The following is a 23,127-nucleotide window of genomic DNA, read 5'->3' on the forward strand; positions in this document are numbered from 1 at the left end:
TAAGATCTGGGGTTGAGCTATTGGTCCCATCGACGCCAGAGACCTTCGCCTCGGCACGGGACCTCATTGCCCTGACTGAGTCAACTCAGCCTCCACCCCCGGTACCTCCGGTGCGGGTAGCGTCCAGGGGCAAACCTATGATGACAGCGCCGTCTCGGGACTCACGCTCGCTGTCGAGATCCTGACACCATGGTCGCTCAAGATCCCGCCGCCGCTCGCAGTCCCGGCACCGCTCCCCTCGGCGGTACCGGTCGTACTCGCGGCACCGATCGGCCTCCAGATGGTCACGGTCTGGTTCCAGCCGCCGATACCGGCACCGGGACTCTAGGAGCCAGTCCCGCCGTTGATCAGCGCACCGGTCGACCTCCCGGCACCAAGCTGGTGGCAGGTCCCGGTCCCGGTCAACCTCTCGACACCGCGTCGGTGGTAGGTCCCGGTCCCGATCCCGGCACCGAGGCAGCGGCCGGTACCGGTCCCGATCCCGGCACCGAGTCCAAGACAGACCCCGGTCCCGATCCCAGCACCGGTATGACTCTCAGTACCGGTCCCCGGCACCGAGAACATCTTCGGCGCCAGGATGCGGAGACTCTTACCAGCCGCGGTCGGCCCCTCCATGGCCTTCCAGACAGCCGTCGGTGTCATCGCAGGCGGACAGTGTATACGTGCTGGGCACTGACAGACAAGCGGCCCTTTTTCAATATCCTCCGCAACAGGACCAGGGTCCGCAACAGTGGGGGTTCTGGACACCCTGGGCGTACCATCAAGCCCAGGGCCCCCAACAGCTTCCTCCTAGGCCTGCAACGGCAGAGCACAGGGCACCGGAGGCGTCGTTGTCTCGCCCCCCTCCCTCCCCGGACGGGGAGGACGGGTCAAAGCAACAGGACCCTGATCTCCCTCCTGAGCCAGAGGCGAGGGCTGAGGCGGACCCCCCGCTGGACACTCTCTTGCCAGGGGTCTCCTCATTGTCTTCTCCCGATGAGGCGGTGGCTGGCACTTCCTCTAATAGCCCTCCTCCGCTAGATCTCAGGGCACATCAGGACCTCCTCAGGCGCGTAGCATAGAATCTGAGCCTGCAAGCTGAGGAGGTCTCTGAGATCGAGGACCCCGTCGTCAGCATCCTCTCCTCCGATGCTCCCACCAGGGTCACCCTACCCTTCATTCGGACGATCCAGGCCAACGCCAATACGATCTGGCAATCGCCGGCCTCCATCCCCCCTACTGCACGGGGCGTCGAAAGGAAGTACATGGCCCCCTCCAAGGGCTATGAGTACCTCCATATTCACCCGACACCATGTTCCCTGGTGGTACAGTCGGTGAACGAGAGGGAGCGTCACGGACAGGAAGCCCCAGCCCCCAAATCCAAGGAGGCCAGGCGTATGGACCTCCTCAGCCGCAAGGTTTATTCGGCTGGGGCCCTTCAGCTCAGGGTTTCCAATCAGCAAGCCCTTCTTAGCCGCTACGCATTTAACTCTTGGGTGGCAGCGGATAAGTTCAAAGAGCTGCTGCCACAAGAGGCGCGTCAAGAATTTGCGGCGATTCTTGACGAGGGCAAGAAGGTTGCACGAACCTCGTTGCAGGCCTCCTTGGACGCTGCAGACTCGGCTGCCCGTACCCTCGCCTCGGGGGTGACGATGCGCCGCATCTCCTGGCTTCAGGTTTCTGGCCTTCCACCGGAGCTCCAATACACCATCCAGGACCTCCCGTTCGAAGGCCAGGGCCTGTTCTCGGAGAAGACAGACCCCAGACTGAAAAGTCTTAAGGACAATCAGGTCATTATGCGCTCCCTTGGTATGCACATGCCTGGGACGCAACGCAGACCCTTCCGACCGCAGCAAGAGCAGCAGCATCGGCCATACCCCCAGTTCCGCCAGCGGCAGGACCTTAATAGGCGCCGCGGCAGAAATGGCAGGCGCAGGCCGTCGGGCAATCAAGGGGGGCAAAACCAAAGCTCCTCTAAAGCCCCACCTGGACCCAAGCCTTCGTTTTGTAGGTGCGCTCGAGAGCGTAATACCAGAATCCCCCATGGATCCTTCCCCCCCGTTTTCCAACCGCCTTTCGTTTTTCCTCCAGGCGTGGTCCCGGATAACATCCGACCGCTGGGTCTTACGCACGGTGCAGACGGGATACCGTCTGCAGTTTGTATCATTCCTCCCTCCCGCCCCCCATCCTTGTCCCTCTTCAGGGACCCCTCTCACGAGCAATTCCTCCGCCAGGAGGTACAGACGCTCCTCAACAAAGGAGCTATAGAGGCGGTTCCGGAGAACGAGAAGGGCAAGGGGTTTTATTCCCGCTACTTTCTGATCCCCAAGGCCAAGGGAGGCCTCAGGCCTATCCTCGACCTGCGAGAGCTCAACAAATATCTAGTGAAGTTGAAGTTCCGCATGGTATCCCTGGGGACCATTATCCCATCCCTGGATCCTGGAGACTGGTATGCCGCCCTCGACATGCAGGACGCTTATTTTCATATTGCCATATGGCCACACCACAGACGTTTCCTTCGGTTCGTGGTCGGCCGCCTTCACTACCAATTTGCGGTCCTCCCATTTGGCCTTTCTACGGCTCCGAGGGTATTCACAAAATGCATGGCCGTCGTTGTGGCACATCTTCGGCGCAGTCGCGTTCACGTGTTCCCTTACCTCAACGATTGGTTAATTCGGGGCACGTCGGAGCTGCAGGTCTGCAGCCACGTCCGCAGGATCACCGGCCTGTTTGCTACCTTGGGCCTCATGATCAACGTGGACAAGTCCACCCTGCTCCCCTCGCAGAGGGTGGAGTTCATTGGGGCCGTCCTGGACTCCACCGTGGCCAGGGCCCTTCTGCCATTGCCGAGGTTCCAGTCGTTGTCGGCGATCGTTCAGCGCTTGCTGGCAGCCCCCCTGACATCGATACGGACATGTCTAACCCTGTTAGGCCATATGGCAGCCTGCACATTTGTGACCGGGTATGCACGGCTCCGCATGAGGCCCCTCCAGTCTTGGCTCATCGCACATTGCTGGCCGCAAAGCAGTCACTAGACATGCTGATCACAATCCCCCAGGGGGTGTTGGATTCTCTCAGTTGGTGGCTAGACCAGTCCGTCGTGTGTGCGGGGCTCCCATTCCACCCACCCCAGCCCTCGGTGTCCCTAACGACGGATGCCTCAGATCTCGGCTGGGGGGCCCACCTGGGAACCCTGAGGACACAGGGCCTGTGGTCCCCACAGGAGGTGGAGCTACACATCAACATGTGGGAGTTGAGAGCGGTCCGCCTTGCTTGTCAAACATTCTGTCACCAGCTTCGGGGTCGTTGTGTCGCGGTATTTACCGACAACACGACGACCATGTACTATATCAACAAGCAGGGTGGCACCAGATCCTCTCCCCTATGTCACGAGGCGATGCGACTCTGGGACTTTTGTATAGCCCACTCCATTCACCTCATGGCTTCCTTCCTCCCTGGAGTACGGAACACGCTGGCGGACCGCCTGAGCAGATCCTTCCTCGTGCACGAATGTTCCCTCCGCCCGGACGTTGCCCTCTCGATTTTCCAGAGGTGGGGTTGTCCCCGCGTGGACCTCTTCGCGTCCAGGGGGAACAGGAAATGCCAGGCATTCTGCTCCTTTCAGGGCCGGGAAACCGGGTCTATAGGCGATGCCTTCCTTATTCCGTGGACGACCCACTTGTTCTACGCGTTCCCCCCGTTCCCACTGGTCCACAGGGTCCTTCTGAAGGTGCGCAGGGACAGGGCCCGCGTGATCATGGTAGCCCCGGCGTGGCCCAGGCAACATTGGTACCCCATGTTGCTGGACCTGGCCATAGCCGACCCAGTTCCCCTGCCCCTTCACCCGGACCTGATCACCCAGGACCACGGAACTCTCTGTCACGCGGACCTCCAGTCGCTGCACCTAGCAGCGTGGCTCCTGCGTGGCTGACCAGTTCTGAGTTGCGCTGCTCCACCCCGATACGTGAGGTACTCTTGGGCAGCAGGAAGCCTTCCACTAGAGCGACGTACTCGGCCAAGTGGAAGCGTTTCTCCTGTTGGTGCACGGAGAGGGGTTTCCTCCCGATGGAAGTTTCGGTGGCCAATATTTTGGACTATATTTGGTCCCTTAAGCAACAGGGCCTGGCGATATCGTCCTTGCGGGTCGGGTCCACCTGGCGGCTATCTCCACCTTTCACCCGGGTGGGGATGGCCGCTCCGTTTTCTCTCACCCGACGGTGACTAGATTCCTTAAGGGGCTGGAACGTCTATACCCTAACGTCCGACCCCCTGCCCCTACCTGGGATCTTAACCTGGTGTTGTCTCAGCTCATGGGGCCCCCCTTTGAGCCGTTAGCTACTTGCTCCCTGCTCTATCTTTCTTGGAAGACTGCCTTTTTAGTAGCTATTACCTCAGCTAGACGGGTGTCGGAACTCCGGGCTCTCACGGTAGATCCCCCGTATACAGTCTTCCATAAAGATAAGGTGCAGCTGAGACCGCACCCTGCCTTTCTCCCCAAGGTGGTCTCAGCCTTCCACGTCAACCAGGAGATCTTCCTCCCAGTTTTTTTCCCTAAACCTCATTCTTCACGCAGGGAGCAACAACTCCACTCGCTTGATGTCCGTCGGGCTCTCGCGTTTTATGTGGAGAGGACCAAACCGTTCCGCAAATCCCCCCAGCTTTTCGTGGCAGTAGCGGACCGCATTAAGGGGCTTCCCATTTCCTCGCAGAGGTTATCCTCGTGGGTAACGGCCTGTATCAGGACCTGCTATGACTTGGCTCATGTTCCTACGGGCCGTGTGACTGCGCACTCCACCAGGGCGCAGGCGTCGTCGCTGGCTTTCCTTGCCCGTGTGCCCATCCAGGAAATCTGTCGGGCAGCGACCTGGTCATCGGTCCACACCTTTGCTTCCCACTACGCCCTGGTCCAGCAGTCGAGAGAGGACGCGGCCTTCGGATCTGCAGTGCTCCATGCCGCTACTTCTCACTCCGACCCCACCGCCTAGGTATGGCTTGGGATTCACCTAACTGGAATGGATGTGAGCAATCACTCGAAGAAGAAAAGACGGTTACTCACCTTTGTAACTGTTGTTCTTCGAGATGTGTTGCTCACATCTGTTCCACACCCGCCCTCCTTCCCCACTGTCGGAGTAGCCGGCAAGAAGGAACTGAGGAGCGGGCGGGCCAGCAGGGGTATATATCAGGCGCCATGGCGGCGCCACTCTAGGGGGCGACCTGCCGGCCCACTGGAGTTGCTAGGGTAAAAAGTTTCCGACGAACGTGCACGCGCGGCGCGCACACCTAACTGGAATGGATGTGAGCAACACATCTCGAAGAACAACAGTTACAAAGGTGAGTAACCGTCTTTTTTTGCATAGACTTTAATGGAAGCAGGATCAGAATCTTTGTGTGTGTTGTGAGCATATTGCTTTGTACTGGCTTGTAGCTTAGAAAAGACCGAAAGGTCCTTCTGCAGCTAAAGCACTTCCCCCCACACTGTTGGTACAGCCATGATTCCCATAAGCCGTGGTTTATTATGGAGTGGAAGGGTCTCCAGTGGTATCGCCCCTATGATTTTGATTCTCTCATTTGTAACTCCCCCAAACAAGTTTTTGTGCTTTTAGGTGGCAAACTTGTATATTATCTGTATATTATCCAAATTGCTTCAACTCTTTCTTCACAGGAGGAAGGCCACCAGTAAAATTAGGCTAAGGAAGCTTCTTGACTTTGTTAAGCACTTTATAAAAGCACCCAAGTGCAATGCATTAACTTTAGCCTAACACGCATGACTACCATAGCTATGTAAAGAAAACATTTACACCTCTACCTCGATATAACACTGTCCTCGGGAGCCAAAAAATCTTACCACATTATAGGTGAAACCGCATTATATCGAACTTGCTTTGATCCGCTGGAGTGTTCAGCCCCACCCCCCTGGAGCACTGATTTACTGTGATATATCAGAATTCATGTTCTATCGGGTCGCATTATTTCAGGGTAGAGGTGTATATACCCAGGTGTGCACTGAACGAAGCCAAGCCCTGCAAGAGCCGTTGTTAGCTTAGTGGGCACTGCTCACTCCCTTACTATTAATATTTTGATGAACAATCCTTTCCATTTATTTAACAAAAATTAAAAGTGTATCTTCTTTTACTTACAGAAAAGATCAAATGAAAAATGCTGTAAAGAGGAGATACAGACAACCCTAGGGAATTCCAAACCTGAAATACTTAATTTGTGCTCAGTTATAGCACTGTTGTCATTACTAGCCTTACCTAGTCTTGGAATGGATTAACCAGCTGTCTCCCATGAGAGATTTGTGCTTGTTCTGTAGCATGGTGGCTAACCGAACCCCTTCTGTTGGCTGCAGTTGCAAGAGGGGGGACACATGATCGCATGCACATAAGCTGGTCTGACATTCTATCCAGTAGAGGGCAGTGATGAACACACGTTGTAGGACCACAGACAGTACCAGACCTAGGTCTTTATTTGGAGCAGAGGTTCTCAAACTTTATTACACCGCTGATGTAGAGTTTTTTGTTTTCTTTCTCATAGCACTGTGTCTAAGTTGGGGCACGCACTTGTAGAATCTGCAGCGACAAAGCCTTCGCCTCCAAGTAACAGTGTCACATCTGGGAGGTATGTTTACAGTCTTTTGTATAGGTGTGGGGAGAATTCCATTGAAACCCACCAGACACAGCCCTGCATACTCTTAGCTCTATCTGCATCACCTAATGACCCTAAACCTAGTGAGGACCCTGATCTTCGTAGCAGAAAAGCTTCTCTCTAGTTGATCACATCACAGTGTTTTGACTCAGGCTGGCTCTTGTTTGTGTTCTCTTAGTTTCTGAAAATAAATGCTGGGTTTCTATCCCACCTCCCAGTGCTCGCAGTACAGGCATGAGCCCTAGACATTCGTGTGTATGTCAGTGGGAGAGAAAATAAGGGAAGCGCATGATGGGGTACCTGGGAAATCTGCCTGGCTTCTTGCATCAGATTGCAAGCAAAAGAATGCATTCCCTGCAGTAATGTTTGAAGCTCTTCTGTTGGGGAAAATCATTGCTAACCGAAATTTTGTTATTTAATAGATGGTCGTAGGTATGCCCAGTGCTTTGCAAGTACAAGGACAGTCTCACTACAATGGGTTGTAATGCTGGGATGGGAGCAGGTGTTGGTGAATAGATCCGTGCTGGAAGGTTTAACAAAAGACCTGTGGTTTTAAGAGAGAGATTTGAAGTGGGAGAAAGAAGATTAGCCAGCGAGAGGTGGGAGGCCCTTCCAAGTGAAGTCGCACAACTGTTTTATTTACATAGGGCAGGTTGGGTGGTGGTTGGAGTTGGGGGCGCAGAGATTTGGGGCACCTCTATTTTGTACCTTGGCTAGTAGGCTTAATCCCCAGGCTAGTAGGCATTTGGTACATTTTTCAAGCCTGTCTTTGCTTCAGTTGCTTTCAGTCATGGGAAATAAACCGATCCCTAAAGTTTTTGCTGTTTCTTAGGGTTGCTGACACCGAGAGCCCAGATCTGAAAGTGTTGCAGACGCAGATCATAGAATACAAGGCGCTTTGCCATGCTGCTGAGGTGGAAAGAGAGAGACTCACAGAACTAGTCACTGTCCTGCAGAAAAGGTAGCAGCTGATTTTGATATTTCCCTTTGTGATATTATTATATCTAGTGGTTAAAAAATCTTTAGACCTACAGGCATTTGAAAGGCTCTGTAGTATGTAACCCAGCATGCCATCAGATATAGTTGGTGTGATATTTTGTTTTTAGTGGGTGCTTTTTGCTTTGCTCACCATATAGTAAATTACTAAATTAATTATTATGTTCTTATTCTTATGTTCTAACTTTCTCAGTAATTCTTCTTTTCAGCTAATATTTCCCATGCATCGCTTCAATGTAATGGCAATGCTTTTTTTTGCTGAAAGTTTTAGTAAAACCCATTAATCTGATTGAGTTATAAGAGGGTGAAATTAACATACCCTTTGCTTTTTAGAAACATTTAAGATGTGGGTTTTTTTTTGTTTTTTTTTTTTTGTTTTTTTTGCACAGGAATAAAATCCAGAAGTTTTGATCCCCAGTCCTATGCTCTTACCCCTAGACTCTCTCTAGTATACACACTAAATTTTTGTCTGCTTTGTAATGCAGTAAGTTTGTTTGCTTTCTTTACTTATTTTACATTGACTATTGTGTGTTATTCCACTTGCCTATATTTTGGTCTGTGCATTCCACTGTAGACAGTTATATATAATTTCAACCTTTTGAAAAGGTAGGTGTCACTCACTGTTTCTTTACAGGCCAAGCCTGCAAACACGCACAGGCAATTGTACTCACACATGCAATCCCAATGACTTCAAGGGACTGCTTGAGTAGGTAAGGATAAATGTGTAAGTGTTTTCAGTATTAGGCTCAAATTAACATGAAATAATGATCAAAAACACCAGAGTCAATGAAATTCACAGCTAAGGTTGATGTATGCCATGTAATGGTGACTCTGCAATTCCACAATCATCACACATTATCATGGGCTCTCCCAAGACTTATTGCAAAAGTCTCACAAAATTCACTTACAAGACCTCTGGATGATAATATATAGTTCCATTAATATTTTTACCATTAATATATAGAGAAATGATTAGCCCCCACACACACGCTTGGGGGATAGGTTGCTTAAACTCAAGTAATGTAGATGAGGCTAAGGTCAAAAAAGAGCAATGGAAGTGGTTAGATAAGTGGGATTTGATGAGAGACTGCACAGATTGCCATGATATAGGACTCCATTGTGCAAACCCTTAAACACTGAACATGGTACTTTCTGAAGTCAATGAGACTACACTCAATAGTAAATATTTGCAGGATTGAACCCTGATTTTGGAAAGGAGAACAGCTGGGGGGACTTGATTTGAGTTATTCATATTAGTGGAGGCTGTTGAAAAAACGGATCAGTCCCTCACTTTCCCCCCTTCTGTCTAATATGAGAACTAGGGGACACTCGATTAAATGAAAGGGCAGTGAATTTAGAACCACTAAAAAGATGTACTATTTTATGCAGTATGTTGGCAGCCTATGGAGATTCACTGCCACAAGAGGTCAGAGTCTCTCCTACTCTGGATGGATTGCTAAAGGAACTGTATAATTTTATGCTTATTATAACACTTTTAGCTATGCATGCTAAGGGAGTGATAAAAATAACCAAATCTATTGCTTCAAGAAGTAAGCAGCGATCACTCCCAGAGGTCAAGAAGGAAATTGCTCTTCCTTTGTATAGCACTATACAATAGGTGAGGTTCATCATAGTTTTGACAACTTGCCATGAATCATTTGGTATCAGCCACAGCCCTAGGTAGGATACACCATTGGTCTGATGCAGTTTGGCAGCTCCTGTGGTCTTGTGTGAGATTTTCTGATTAATCGTTTAAAATGCTGCATGGGTTAACTATGAAGTAAAGACATGTTCCCACTGAATGACCTTCAACAGCTCAGCACTGCATGCTGCCCATTAACTGCATTCTTAATACCATCGCTGTGTAAAGTCTCATGGTGTCTAATTGCCTTTAGTCCCATGCACATTTTTTCAAAGTACTTTCTGGTGGCTGAGCTAATAAAAGGCAACATCCAGGAGTGGGTGGGCGAGGTTCTGTGGCCTGCAGCATGCAGGAGGTCAGAGTAGATGATCGTTATGGTCCCTTCTGGCCTTAAAGGCTATGAGTTTCTCTTCATTTCAAGGAGATGCTTGTGGAAATCTTCACTATTTACATAGGAAACCAGAACAAGTAAATATCAGATAATGCTTTTAGATCATTTTTACTACTTTGCTTCTATGCTAGTCCAATGTATTAAAAATAGAAGCAGTTTGTTACTGATACAGTTATTGGTCGGCCATCAACAACCTGCAACATCAGTGGGTATTTGTATGGGAAGCTTACAGTGGTGTCCATTGCTGAGGGACCTGGTCAACTTCCATCAGTAAAACAATTCTTTATAATGTATAACTGAACCCCATGCTCATTAGCTAACTCCATCTTGCAAACGTGGCCGATGCCTTTTGGGTGAATATCTGGATATCTGCCCTTGGGAGACTAGTGCATGTATCCATTCATCTTATTGTGAGCTGTGCATCCAAGGGCAGAATTTGAAACTAACACTGGACAGTACGAGAGTCCTGATAGCCTAAATATAAAAAACTGAACCACTTGTTTTGAACATCAGGGTGGTCGAAAGCAGTGATAAAGTTTTGGAAGCTGAGAAGAAGCTTCAAGAAGAGCGACGTCGATCAGTCATTTTGGAGCAGCATCTTGAAAAAATGAAAATGGATGCAGGGAAGAATGCAAACAGCCAGAAACCCCTCCCGAGGAACAAAACAGGTGAGGAGTGGCATGGTATAGAGAGTGCCAGTCACCTAATCAACTTCCGCATTTGGCAGCCAGGAGATGTGAATAACTTCTAGAACCCTGAGCTTGTGCAGACATATATGTGTGCTTAACTTCATGCACTAAAGTTCTGCTGAAGCCAATGGAACTACTACTGAAGAAATTCTGGCCCCATTTGGGGAGTTTGCCATTGACTTCAGTGGGGCCAGGATTTCACCCACAGTATGCAAGCTTTGGCAGGATCAGGGCCTACAGAGGAAACCTGAAGCTGCTATGCACTGCCACCAATTCTAGCACTGTATTCTCTATGCTCTTTTGCTTGAAAGGTTTAGCTGAAGGTTAAATTGAGAACAGAATTAAATGATACATCCCAATTTAAGGCCTGTCAGTGTCTATGAAAAACTATTGCTGGTTTTGAAGTAATTAGATCCTGTGTCATTTATTACCACTAAAACATGATAATCTGCTGCTATAAATATGAAAGCCTCACTAACATAGTTAAAGAAGAAAAGCTCTTTGTGGATTGTAAAATTTTTATTTCCTTGATTAGATTCATTTATTACTTATGGACTGTAATCCTATAAAATGTCTAAAAACAATAAAACTGTATATATTCTTATGGAAACTTTTACAATAGTTTCCCTCTTTGTACATACTTGAAATATATAGAGGATGTTATATAGGGATCAGAACGTCTCTTTGGTAAGGAACTCCTCTCCTTCTTGCCTAACTAGTTCATTATGTTCTCTGTACATTGTCTCTCTCTCTCCTCTCCCTACACAAACTTCCTTTTGCTCTTTAGGCCTGGAGTAGTTTGCTTGGTTTTGATGGAAGGGAGAGATTCTACTGTGGCCATAGCACATTTCTCTGCAGTTCATCTGATCTGAGTGTGGTGTACTTGGTCAGGTCCATATTTAGCTGAGAGAGCTCTAAACGGCACATCTGTATGATGAAGGGAGTGGTGTTGGTTATTCACTGGATGTTGCTCTTTTCCCTCTGAGTCCATGTCCCCATAAACTATTAGAGTGGATTGTGGTGCTGAAGGGGCTGTCTGTTGGAGGAGATCTAAAACAGAGGTCCTGACCACTTGTGCCCTTAGATGTATTACTATATGCTACCCACTTAAATTTCCCCTGCAGTCACAAATAGAGATGGAATCTGCTCTTCCTGTCCTAAGCTATTTTATCCAGTTATTGTGCTCTTACCGGTTTTGTGCTTCACCCCAGAGCTGTCGGCATTTCATACTTGGATGGAGCACAGCCTATGTATATCAGTTTGCAAGGCACTTTGGGATGAAAGGTTCTGTGTATATTAAAAGTTAGCTCATTATCACTGTATACTTTGGGACCTAATCAGCATTCTGTTTAAATAAAGACTAGTATCATTGCTATTAAATGACAGGAATTTGTTCATAAAGGTATGGAAATCAATGGGAACAGGGACCCTGAAAATACCTTTGAGGCTCTGGGTCTAGTCCATAACCTGAATGGATTGCAACCCTATACACCAGAGTCTGTTTTTCTTGTTTGTTTTGTTTTCAAATTGTTCTCGAACCCTCCTAATGATTCAACACACTCTGGAGTTCCTACAAGCAGCAAATCGACAAATCTTAAAAATACCCCTTTAGCTGAGAACTTAGTTTCTCCTAATGGCGTTTCTGCCAGATAATTCAGGAAAACCAACTGCATAAAAGAGAGACTACAGTACCCATTAATGTTCAGTTCCCTTTCCTTTCTCAAAGTGCTGAATTGGGAAGGGCTGATCTAATTGTAAATGTTAATGTTTTTATTCTCTCACAAGCAGAGAATTTAGGTACTAGTGCTAGCAGAGCATTGTTGGCATAATACAAAAGCAACACCTTTGTTCGTCTCGAAAATTGCTCCTGTTTTTGTTTTTCCTTGTTCAAAGAAAAAAAAATGGAGAGCAGTTTGCTGAGTAAAATCCAGTGGGGATATAGGTAATGATTGTCGCGTTTGCTGATCAGTTCTCTAAGATAAGATAGCAGGACAAAGGCACCTTCTCCATTGGGCAATGTAACCAGTATTTTTTTTTCATGTATTTTACTTCCCTCCCCACTCACCAATTTGCTGCACTTCCAAAAGGAAGAATCAAGACCTAGCACCTTTCAGAATTGCTTTGGCAATGAGTTTTCCTGTCTTTTTTAATTGTTGGAACATCCATGTTCATACAGGCCCCAGTTCAGGAAAGCATGTAACTTTAAGCACATGCTTAAGCACTTTCCTGAACTGATGCCATAACTGCTTTCATTCCGAAGATCCCAAAGTCCATTATGAAACCGGTCTCTGTGTTTAACACACCGATATTGATTTCTCTCGGACATTTAGAGAGCACCAGTCACTGTAGTACTGAGTGAAATACAGTTTCAAGATGAGTTTAACAAATAATCACATTCCGTTCACACCTCCCAGGGGTTTGGACACTTGCACATTATTTTATATAGAATAATTTTATTCTTTCTTTACTCTCTCTCTCTCCCTCCCCCCCCCCACTCAACTCACCACTGATCATGTTTACAATTTCCCTGAAAGGAGATTACAGAAATCTGCCCTATGTGTTTACATTAAATGAATGCATGTGCTCAGATTAACCAAACCTCTCCTATTATTTATCCTCCATCTCTTGAGTTCTAAGGTAAAGCTGTGTGCTGTTGACTGCAAAGAATTGCCTTTGTCCCGTAACAGAACTCCATGCTGTGATTAAATTTACAGGTCAGTCTGCTAATAGCTCCAGACATACCTTGACTGCGAGCGATAGGAAAGATCTCACTGCAGCGCAGCTCTCAGGGGTGCCACTAAAATCTCAGATAGAAGAACTGACTACAAGGTATGGTTTTTCTTTTCGTATTCTGTATCACTTTCAACTTATTTGAAATGGGGCTGAAATTAGCCCATCCTCATGTAGATTAAACCAACCCCACTTTTAGAGTCATGATTCTCTGGGCCACATCCTCAGTGAGTGTAAATCTGCTCCAGTGGAGCTTCTCTGATTTACCCCGTGCTTTTGTCTTTGTTGGCGGGACTCTGACAGCAGCATAAGAACGGCCATGCTGGGTCACACCAGTGGTCCATCTAGCCCTGTATCCTGTCTTCTGACAGTGGCCCCGGGCTAGATGCTTCAGAGGATATGAACAGAACAGGGCAATTATCAAGTAATCCATGTCCTGTCATCCACTCCCAGCTTCTGGCATCAGAGGCTTAAAATCTCATACTAATTATATGAACACAGATTCAGGAATGCTAGGTAGACGTAAACTACTAAGAAGAAAGGAGCCTTTTATTATCCATTGATCTGATGCATATTAATGGGAGTTGGATGTTTGTCACTGGCAAAATAGTTCTCAGCAATATCAGGGTAAAGAATCCTGACTTCAGAATATCCCCCTTTGTATCAAGGGGATGGGAAACAAAAGCCTGATATTTCTCACTCCTGTTGTAAGATTCCCAGCCAGCATGTGTGTCTTTCCTTGCGGCTGATGCACAGTTCCCGTTTGCTCCAGCGCACTGCAGTTGGAATGAAAATTTCCCCTTTGCATTCACATAGGCTTACAATCCAGCTGGATGAGAATGAAGCCTTGAAGACCGCCCTGGAGAGCACTGTGAACATGAAAGAAGAAGACTTCAAATTGTACCAAGAGACAATGGGCCAGGTGAAGGAGATCTTCCTACAAGCTTTGAGGCAGCAGAAGCAAGAGAAGAATTAAAGCAGGACATTCAAAATACTTTTAGAGTGCAGCAGAGGGGAATCCAGCAATGGCGCCAGTGATTTGAAATGCAGCCGAGGTGTCATTATGTAGCTGTTCTCCCGGATTGTTTTATTTCCTTAGCACTTGCAGGAGAGAGTGAGAAATATTTCAGCAAATTCCTGGCGGTAAGAGTCAGCAAGAAATGAGTTCTCGTAACCTTTTAATACTGTCCATGCAATTGTTTGCACACTGTGGAGTGTCAATGCTGTAGTCTTAATATGGGCAAAACTCCCATGGGTTGCAGTGGGAGTTTGTTGAATCAGGCCCTATATCTGAATGCTACTCTGTTTATCTGTAAATATAGGACATTTTTCACCATACTGAGTTCATCCTCAAGTTCTGCTTTATGAAACCGAGGGGCTAAAGTTAAGTTTCTTTAATTAATTTAAAAAGTTGCCAGAAGCAGCACACTGATATTTATCTAAGGTGGATTTTTTTAATAGCACTCATCACTGTGGTACCCATGCACTGAACAGGTCGGTTAGCTCTGCTTACCAGTGTCTGCAATGAACTTGGCATGGAATTTGCTCTTTGTCTGTCCTGGCTCTGAGTGCTCTGTTTGTGTTGGCTGTGGCAGGATTGCTTCCGCAGGTAGGTGGGGCTTTCAGGTTACCTCCAAGATCAGTCAGACTTGCTTCAGGGTAATCTCTGCTAGCTCTGGACCTCAGCTGAAGACACCGTCTTGCCTGCTCTCTCACATTTACCATGCAGTTCAGCTCTTGGTCTCTCTTGGAATCAACAGCAGCAAAGACACTGGAAAAAAAACCAACCACACTGGTGGTGTCCCCCAACTAAAGTGACTAGGAGTTTTGATCTGAAAATACTAGTCTGTCTCTCCAGTATCCTTGTAGTCCGGTGCTTTAGTCAGCAAGACAAGTGACATCAGCTGCAAGCCAATTAGGTATCAACAGGCAGCCTGCCAGCATGGAGCCAACAGCAGAGATTGCCAGCAAAAGTGGAGCATGGGAACTGGGTATTAAGTGGCTTTTGGATAGCGTTGCTCTGTTTCTTAACATTTAGAGCCTTTTTTGAAAGCAGCTTCTCTTCCCTTTCCCATTAGCTTGCATGTCTCGTTTTGATTTAAGTGTTTCATTCCACGGGCATGAAGCTTGTCTAACGCTATCCAGAACAGTAGGTGAAAAGAGGATTCACCATCATGCATTTCAGAAGCAAGCTACGGACTCACTTCTTCATTCTGGGATCAGGTTCTGATTCCACTTACCCTGTTGTAAGGCTGGAGTAACAAGAGAAGGCAATGCAGTTATTCCAGATTTAGTGAGATCAGAGTCTAGCCTCTGGTCTTCAGATCTTTTGGCTGGCATCAAAAACTCACCCCTGAGAGAATTTTCCAGAGTTCCGTAAATGTTGCAGACCCTATGAGGAGGGCTCAGTTTTAGGGAGAATCCCATTTTTCCCCAACTCAAATACCTAGAGAGGATATTCCAAGAAGAACAAATACAGGTTCTTATCAGTGTGCCAACAGCATGTATTGTTGATCTTAAATAACTTGGACCAGATCCTTAGGTGGCATAAGTCAGTGTAGCTCCCTCGAAGCCACCAGAGCTATGCCAGTTTATACCTGCTTAGTATCTGGCCCCACAAGGCTGAGTCAGATTTCCAGACATGACCACCAAGAATGTCCAGCTGCGGGTATAATGTCTCTCTTACTGGTGTGTGACGGGGCTGCCCGTGGAGCCAGCTGAGATCACTCAGTTAGGTGAACTGCAAACAGAACGGGGCAGACCAACCCCAGAATAACCCCAGATAAACCCCAGTATTGGTGGTTATTCCAATACTTAGGTTTACCAAGCCAGCACAGAACAGCTTCTACAGTACCTCACTAGTTACTTATAAGTCCAAACACTGCAGTTCTCTTAAAGTGCCCAGCCTCAGGCCTCCATCCAGACACACCTGTCAGATATGATGATGATTACTGAAAATCTTATCATATAAAAGAAAAGGTTCTTCCAATCCCAAAGGATCAGCCACATACCCAGGTCGAAGTATAACTTAGATCTTACCCAAAATACATGCTACAGCCAATTCTTATTAAGTAAGCTAAAATTTATTAAAAAAGAAGAGAGAGAATGAGTTGGTTAAAAGATCAATATACAGACTGACTTGAATTCAATTCTTGAGGTTCAGATACATAGTAGAGGTGAGCTTGTAGTTGCCAAAAGTCCTTTTAGAAATAGTCCATAGGTTATAGTCCAATGTCCATATTCAAGGTGATTCCAGTCAATGACTAGGGATCTCAGTCCTCGTGGCTTAAGGTCTCCCCCTCTTGAAACCCAAAGCAGATCTGAGATGAAATAGGATTGTGTCCCAGGGTTCTTATACATTTCCAGCAGCCTTTTGGCCTGAGAAAACAATAGGCTTAACTCTCCTTCCAAACATCCTGGCAATCAGCACAGGCTAATTTATCCATTAAACAGTTCAGATACAGGTTACCACAACCTTCAAAGAGACACATAGACAATAATGCCATTTTACTCAAGTATCATCATAAATGTTAATATTCCTTTTTTGATCTTTGAATTAAAGTTATAGCAATAGACAAGACTTGTTTGCTTACATCACAAGACCTGAGCAAATATCTACCCTTGAGATCTCTAACAATGCAGACTTGCATTTCAAAGCTCTATTCGTTTACATATCTTCCTAACCAATCCTTAAGGATCACCCATGGGTCGGGTCAGTCGATGAGTTAATTAACTCCTTCTGGCTGTGTTGTTCTTCAGTGAGATATTAGATCAGACTAGTAACGTCAAATGTCCAGCTGTGGGTACAATGTCTCTTTTACTGGTGCAATGTGAATGGCCATTTGTAAACATTTGGCCATGATCAGTCTAATTTTTCTAGAGTAAAGTGCATCTGATACATAGTGAGCCAGCAGTGAGAGAATTAAATCCCTCTGTATTTAAAAAGGAACCCACTCTGAATACGGGTGGCCTTTAGCCTGACCAAAGCATATGACTTCTGGGGCCCCAGAAGCCCATGGAAGCTCTGCATCTTGTGAGCTGGCTTTATCTCCCTCTTGGGCAGCAGGAATAGACTGGATAGCAAGAACGCTAGGCCAGATTCATTCTAGCAATGGAATCTAAGAAAGAGGCAGTTTGTGTCCTACATTCTCCCCCTTGTGAGAGCTTGTGCTGCAAATCATGGAGCCACTTGTGACTCCTAAGAACAACAACATGTACAATCTACCATATCCAAATGTCATGAAAGGTCTGGACAGCTGACGACATTATTAGGTTCCATCATAAACACGGGGGACACAGCCCTTTTGGTTAATGGTATTTTGAACAGCTGGAGGTCTGGATAATGAAGGCTGAATCATATTGTACCAAACCCCCATTAGATTGCCATTGATGTGTGTATTTCCACTCTAGCAATGATTACATAGAATTAGGTGGGAGGAGAAGTCATTCCTGCTCACACTCTGCTATTTTGGGAATCTGCAACAGTGGGGAAAGAAACCCAGAAAGTTTGCTGAGTTGTAGCAAGAGCTCTTCAGATGCAGAAACCTTGCCATGTGGCTGGGTGCTAAATTTAAGTCTGTACCTTGCTTCTAGCGATTCTGAGCCTGATCCTGCTCTCGTTTACACTGGGATGTAAATCAGGAGCACCTTCCACAGAAGTCAGCATATAAAACCAGTACACGCAAGAGGCAAGTTGGCTCCTCTTCTGGTTTATGTTCCTAAGAGTTTGCCTCCTTTCCTTGTGCTTCGGTAGTGGGGCTCACACCAGAACTGCTGTGAAGCCCACCCAAGCTACATACGGAGTTGTGGAATGGCTCAGAGGGCTGCAGGATTCCAGCAGATGGTTTGATGTGAAGCGATGTGCTTTTGTAAGCATATTCCGTGAACACATGGCCTAAGGTTTTATTATTTAAACCTTTTCTTTGAACTATGAGGACTTTCATTTAGCACATTTGTGTCCCTTTTGTGAACGTAGGAGATACGTTATGGGGAGACGGGGTTTTGCAGATGTGCATTTTTTCCAAATACTTTGGGGTTTTTTATGAAGAGTACTCCAATACGCCTTAAAGAAAAAGTCAGATCCAAGGTAAAATAGCGGGTGTAACTCACTCAGCAGTAATTCTTCTCTGTTGGGGAACCTTGTGAATTTGCTGCATCACATTAGAGAGAAGTGTGGTCTGAGCAGAAGGCAGGAAGCCAGGACCTCGTGGTGTCTCAGCCCAGCTCTGAATTAGATTCTCTTTGTGGCCTCTGGCATATGACTTCTGCTTTGGGTCCCTCATCTATAGCTATATGCTGGCTGTAGCACACACACACGTGTTGCCTGGATTGACTCACATTTGCACATTGCTCTGAAACTAGGGCTTGACTGCCTGTTGCCCTGCACCTTGTGCCTTCATTGACACCAGTGCATAGTGAGTGTAAAACACTATCAAATCACTGAGCTGCTTACTTTGCATTGATGTCAGCGATGACACCAGATTCAGGCAATAGCCATGTAGGTTCTGTGTAAATGCTTATGTTGTAGACCCTGATCCTCACCAGCAGCTGAGCTGTTTGTTCCTCCAGGTTCGCTCTTACCTCAAAAAACAACTGCTGTAAACCAGCTCACCAAAAGGATGCAGCCACACTAGGGAAAAAGGTGTACAGGTCTGTCTCATCTTACGCTGGGGTTACGTTCCACAGTCAGCGCGTAAAGCGAAAATCGTGCATAGTCAAAATTACATTGAGTGTAATTGGTGGAATCGCTTGCACTACAAAAACAGTATTTAAATTATTTTCTCTTTTTTTCTTGTTTTTGCCAATGGCGTAAAGCTGAAATTGTGCATGTTAATTGCGCCTAAGATGCGACAGACCTGTATTCCCAGAGTTTAGGGCCAGAAGGGACCACATGATCCCCTAGGTGGGAGGGATTTGAGCGAGGCCTAGGTGTGGGCACAGTGGGAGAGATGACATCTTCCATTTGTTCAGCAACGGGCTAGGCTCTTCTGCTGACGTTTTGCCTGGATAAGAGCTGCAGGCTTTAGCCCACCTCATTGGGTAATTTAGGGATGAAAAGTTGGGGCTCTCCATGCATGTGAGTTCATATTGCATTTACAGACCAAACTGCAGCCAACGCAGCAGCTGCTGCCACTGCACAAGCAGGGGGCAGTTGCTATGTTCACAAGAGGAATGAAGAGAGGATGCAAATGGAAAAAACTGTAACCGAGCCACGATGCTCTAAATTAAGCTCTGTCCAGGCCAAGAGGAGTATTGGGTTTCTCTTGTCATCCTCACCTCTGCCATGGTAGCTTGTAAAGCTTGCTGATCCCACAGGACAGGATGGCGTCCTCGTACATAAATCCTGGATAGATCCCCACACTACTCCCATTTTGAGCCAAAAGCTTGGAACCTAAATGGCAGGCATCCATAGAGGCGCCTTTTTTTTTTTTCTAACAGAACTGTTTTTCCTGAGGAATGAATCAATTTAAACAGAACAACATTCACTGCAGGGCAAGGCAGGATGCATAAGAGGGAGAGGGACAGCTTTGCAGCTACTATGCCTGTGAGGAAAGCTGGTCCAGTGGTTGGAGCACTAGCCTGGAATTCAGGTTCAAGTCCCTGCTCTGGCACAGACTTCCTGTGTGACTTTGGGCAAGTCACTTATAGACCTGCGGCACAGAGACACTATCCATAATGGGGACAGTAGATAACCCTATTCCCAGGGAAGTTGCAAGGGTAAACACAGAGAGTGTGAGGGGCCCAGACCTATGGGCATGTGGGCCAGACAAGTGCCATACGAATGGCCAAACTGCATCAGACCAATGGTCCATGCAGCCCAGTATCCTGTCTTCTGACAGTGGCCAATGCCAGGTGCCCTAAAGGGAATGAACAGAACAGATAATCATCAAATGATCCATTCCAGCTTCTGGCAAACAGAAGCTAGGGACACCATCCTGGCTAATAGTCATTGATGGACTTGTCCTTCATGAATGTATCGAGGTCTTTTTTTAACTCTTTTATAGTCTTGGTCTTCACAACATCCTCTGGCAAGGAGTTCCAGAGGTTGTGCATTGTGTGAAAAAATACTTCCTGTTTCTTTGTTTTAAACCAGCTGCCTATTAATTTCATTTGGTGACCCCTAGTTGTTGGGTTATAAGAAGGAATAAATAACTCTTATTTATGTTCTCCACACCAGTCATTATTTTATAGACCTCTATTATATCCCCCCTCCTAGTCATTTCTTTTCCAAGCTGAAAAGTCCCAGTCTTATTTATCACTCCACATACAGCAGCCGTTCCATACCCCTCATCATTCTTGTTGCCCTTTTCTGAACCTTTTCTAATATATTTTTTTTGAAATGGGGTGACCACATCTGCACATAGTATTCAAGATGTAGGTGTACCATGGATTTATATAGAGGCAATATGATATTTTCTGTCCGATTATCTCTCTCTCTCTTAATGATTCCCAACTTTCTCTTAGCTTTTTTGACTGCTGCTGCACACTGAGAACTGGATAAATTCATGGAGGTTAAGTCCATTAATGGCTATTAGCCAGGATGGGTAAAGAATGGTGTCCCTAGCCTCTGTTTGTCAGAGGATGGAGATGGATGGCAGGAGAGAGATCACTTGATTATTACCTGTTAGGTTCACTCCCTCTGGGGCACCTGGCATTGGCTACTGTCGGTAGACAGATACTGGGTTAGGTGGACCTTTGGTCTGACCTGGTACAGCCGTTCTTGTGTTCTTATGTTTTCAGAGAACTGTCCACAATGACTCCAAAATCTCTTTCTTCAGTGGTAACAGCTAATTTAGACCCCATCATTTTATATGTATAGCTGAGATTGTTTTCCAATGTGCATTACTTTGCATTTATTAACATTGAATTTCATCTGCCATTTTGTTGCCCAGTCACCCAATTTTGTGAAATCCCTTTGTCGCTCTTCGCAGTCTGCCTGATACTTAACTATCTTGAGTAGTTTTGTATCATCTGCAAATTTGCCATCTCACTGTTTACCCCTTTTTCCAGATCATTTATGAATATGTTGAACAGTACTTGTCCCAGTACAGACCCCTGGGGGACACCACTATTTACCTCTCTCCCATTCTGAAAACTGACCATTTATACCTACCCTTTGTTTCCTATCTTCTAACCAGTTACCAGTCCATGAGAGAACCTTCCCTCTTACCCCATGACTGCTTACTTTGCTTGCCATTGGTTGATATACTTACTGTTGAAAACATGCAATGTCCCTGCACACCAGGACAGTTCTGTTTCCTTTGAAATCAAACTCCAGCTCAAACCATGGCCTCCAAAGGAAGGAATGTGGTTTCTGCAAACAAGCGTTGATATATATGATAAACAGGATGCCAGCCTGGGGCCTGCGGCAACTATTTATACTTTGCTGTGTGGCTGTAATCAGAATGGTTGGGCATGGCCAGAGGAATGGGATCACTTGGGAGAGACCCTGCCTACTTCAATCCCTGACTGGTTCTCTTCATTGCTCCCTCGGGGGGTAGGCTCGTCCATCTGGCCATGAAGTGCTAATTCTGGACGCTGCTCCCACCCGTACACAGCTGTACTTCATCCAGGACAGCCGGATAGGAGCAGGGCTCGGAGGGGCCAGCGTAGGCTGTCTGTGTGAGGCAGTGCTTTGTTTCAAGCCACCACAGTTCTGAATTTGCTCCTGGACCTGCCTCCCACCCCTCACCCCACTTAGCTGCTACACAAGAACCATCAGTCAAGAGGGACAGGGGTGCCAGAAACAAACACATTACTGGGCTTATCCATGTATAACCCTTCTACCATGTGGAGTCGGCAGCAACCAGAGCCCAGTTCAAAAGCTAGGGCAGGAGTAGGCAAACTTTTTGGCCTGAGGGCCACGTTGGGATTGCAAAATTGTATGGCAGGCCAGGTAGGGAAGGCTGTGCCCCCAAACAGCCTGGCCCCTGCCCCCTATCCATTCCCTCCCATTTCCCACCCCCTGACTGCCTACCTCAGAATCCCCCACCCATCCAACCCCTCGTCCCGCTCCTTGTCTCCTGACTGCCCCCTCTGGGACCCCCTGCCCTTAACTGCCCCCCGGAACCTCATGCCTCTATCCAGCACCCCCTGCTCCCTGACCCCCATGCCTATCCAACTCCCCTGTTCCCCTGTACGGGGAGACTTTGGCAAACCAGTAAAGTGCCTGAAACCACTATGGCTTAATATTAGACAGCGTAGTCAGCAAGCTGTTAAAAGGTTTTTCTATGGAGGTCTCAAGGCTGCAAGTTCTTTAAAAACCCACATCTGGTTATTCAATAATCAGAAGGAACCTCTTGCTTGATCATTGAAACTGCTTCCTTAACAAGGTTTCTTTAAGGGACGTGTCATTCCATTACTAATGTATAAGTAAGGGGACTCGTTTGGGGACTCTTTGGGACAGGTCTCTCCCTCTGGATGCATTTTCTGTTCCCCAGCGGCAGATGGGCTGCCGCAGTGTCACACTCAGCTTTGGTAATTATCAAGGATTGGGGGGGGGGGGTGTTACTAATATTGTGCTTGACAAGTGCTTGAGACTAAGCAAAGTGTAGTGTTAAGTGAAAGCACTCTTGTGTTGTCCTGTTTGTGCCAGCCATCTATCGGTCGGACGGCCATGTCTCCCCTGATTTATTTCCTGACACCTCCTCACACAGAGTAAAAGTTACCAAGAGCTTTGGGTTGAAAGAGCCTCAGGTAACACCCCATCCTCTGACCACACCCCCCCGAACCGTCGCCCCATCCAACTGCCCCCTGGCTCCCCATCACCTGACTGCCCCTGGAACCTCCTGCTCCTTATCCAACCCCCTCTCCCTGCTCCCCGCCCCCTTACCATGCCGCTCAGAGCGGCAGGACACCAGGAGGTGGGCAGGTGCAAGCCATACTGCCTGTTTGGCAGCATGGCTATGGGGGAGAGGGGCTAGCTTCCCTGACTGGGAGCTCAAGGGCCGGGCAGGACAGTCCCATGGGCTGGCTGTGGCCTGTGGGCCATAGTTTGCCCTGCTCTGATCTAGAGGTTCCTTTTCAACAACACAACACAGAACCAGCTCGAGCCT

The 23,127-nt window shown here is 47.3% G+C and overlaps 1 protein-coding gene across 6 annotated transcripts in view; it reads left to right on the top strand.

Moving 5' to 3' along the window:
* The window catches only part of CCDC13 (coiled-coil domain containing 13), a 40,214-nt gene extending 24,197 nt beyond the window's left edge, over window positions 1–16,017 (top strand). For all 6 annotated transcript variants that reach the window (XM_030549915.1, XM_030549913.1, XM_030549916.1 and 3 more), the window contains 5 exons: window positions 6,514–6,597; window positions 7,457–7,585; window positions 10,167–10,321; window positions 13,057–13,171; window positions 13,889–16,017. In XM_030549915.1, the coding sequence (XP_030405775.1) occupies window positions 6,514–6,597; window positions 7,457–7,585; window positions 10,167–10,321; window positions 13,057–13,171; window positions 13,889–14,048 (643 nt within the window). In that variant the 3' untranslated portion in view covers window positions 14,049–16,017. The remainder of the gene's footprint in view (window positions 1–6,513; window positions 6,598–7,456; window positions 7,586–10,166; window positions 10,322–13,056; window positions 13,172–13,888) is intronic.
* The last annotated feature ends 7,110 nt before the right edge of the window (window positions 16,018–23,127 follow it).

Source organism: Gopherus evgoodei, chromosome 2 (genome assembly GCF_007399415.2).
Source record: "Gopherus evgoodei ecotype Sinaloan lineage chromosome 2, rGopEvg1_v1.p, whole genome shotgun sequence".
Classification (NCBI taxonomy): Eukaryota; Metazoa; Chordata; order Testudines; family Testudinidae; genus Gopherus; species Gopherus evgoodei.